General features: G+C 42.3%; 1 protein-coding gene across 1 annotated transcript; it reads left to right on the forward strand.

Annotated features, from left to right (window-relative positions):
• Positions 1-218: 218 nt before the first annotated feature.
• On the forward strand, positions 219-845 carry LOC105070697 (thymosin beta-4-like). Its single transcript, XM_010957528.3, has one exon. It carries the CDS (start codon positions 219-221, stop codon positions 432-434), a length of 216 nt encoding a protein of 71 aa, XP_010955830.1. The 3' UTR covers positions 435-845.
• Positions 846-1,818: the final 973 nt, after the last annotated feature.

A 1,818-nucleotide genomic window follows, 5' to 3' on the forward strand; every position in this document is an offset into this window, starting at 1 on the left:
AAAGGCAGGTTACAAAACAGAATATCTAAATGATCCTATTGTGTGTGTGTGTGTGTGTGTGTGCGCGCGCGCGCGTGCACGCGCGCGCACGTACATAGACAAATGACTAAGATGTATACATCAAAATAAGCGTAATGGAGGGGAGGGTGTAGCTCAGCGGTAGAGCACATGCTTGGCATGCATGAGGTCCTGGGTTGGATCCCCAGTACCTCCATTAAATGAAAGAGAAAATAATAGACACTGCGGTGGCCACAGCGCAGACCGGACGCAGCTCGCTCGCGCCTGGCTCCGCTTCTTCTGCAACCACGTCTGACAAACCGGACACGGCTGAGATGGAGAAATTCGAAAAGTTAAAACTGAAGAAGATACAAGAGAAAAATCCACTGCGTTCCAAAGAAACGACTGAACAGGAGAAGCAAGCAGGCGAGTCGTAATGAGGCGTGCGCTGCCAGTACGCACTGTACGTTCCACAAGCATTACTTACTCTACCTCTTTTAGCTGTTTAACTTTGTAAGATGTAAAGACGTTGGATCAAGTTGAAATGACCGTGCTGCCCCTTTTCACATCAAAAATGGTGAACGACTGACAACGAAGGCCGTGCCTGCCTCTCGCATCTGCCTGTCTGGCAGGCAGGGAAGGGAAAGAACTTGCATGTTGGTGAAGGAGGAAGCTGGGTGGGTCGACAGTGAAATCTAGAGTGAAATGCAAGCTGGCCAAGGTGTCCTGCAGGCCGTAAAATGAAGTTTAATCAGACTGCCATTTTTTTTATCGTTCAAACGATTTTAATTATTGGAATGAACAATTTTTTAATATGCAGATAAAATTTTTTAAACTGAAAAAAGAGAAAAGAATAAATAAGTAAACCTAGTTCCCTAACCCCCCAAAAAACAAAAAACAAACCAAAAAAATAGGTATAATGGTTGTCTATGGGTGATGAAGTTAAAGGAAATTTTTTATTTCATTCTATTTGATTACCTGTATTTTCTAAATAGTACTCAATACCCATATATTTTGTAAGGAGAAATAGCAGTAACAGACACCGTCTACCGTAAACTCTGTCTTTTCCCACAGGCATGGCTGAAACCAATACAGAATGCGGGTGACCTGTTCCTCTTTTTCTCCTCTTTCTCTCCATGGTATTTTGTTCCGACTTTCCTATAGTCTTTTCACATCCTGCTCCATATATGCCTCAATATGATTCTACTTCCTTACTAAATAGAAGAGTCTTTGAACGCTGAGACTGGATTTTACATCTCTATGTACCTCCACCACCATGAAGCATGTATTACCTTATCATATGAGAGAAGATAAAGAAATAATTTATGGAAAAAAGGAATGAATAAGTGAATGTTGGCTGAAGGTTGGATTAAATGGGGATAAACATGTTTTCAAAAGAAAAATCCATTGGTAGTGTCTACAATAGCATGAGTGCTTGACATTCAAAACTGTTGCATAGGGCTCAGCTTTCTGGAAAGAAGAAGGTTAAGCAGACCTGAACTAGGGGGCTTCTAGATTTATAAAGAACAGAGGAAAGGGAAGGGGGCCCTGGCGTTGTGGTCTCAGGTCACACACACACACACACACACCATAGGATCATTTAGATATTCTGTTCTGTAACCTGCCTTTTTTCCCCAATTGTGTTCACCTTTTTAGGATATTAAGGGTTTTACAACATCACAGGGTCTCAGGGAACCACCACCCCAGCTTAACTGCCTGATAATCTGCTTCAACTCCTGTTTCCAAATAGGTGAGCCACAGACATTGACCTCCTCTTGTCTCAGGTGTTTTCAGAATCATCTCATTGGTAAAGCTATAGGC

This window comes from Camelus bactrianus, chromosome 8 (genome assembly GCF_048773025.1).
Source record: "Camelus bactrianus isolate YW-2024 breed Bactrian camel chromosome 8, ASM4877302v1, whole genome shotgun sequence".
Classification (NCBI taxonomy): Eukaryota; Metazoa; Chordata; class Mammalia; order Artiodactyla; family Camelidae; genus Camelus; species Camelus bactrianus.

Excerpts from the sequence above, each read along its gene's own strand:
- LOC105070697 (XM_010957528.3), top strand. The coding sequence starts at position 219 with ATGAAAGAGAAAATAATAGACACTGCGGTGGCCACAGCGCAGACCGGA.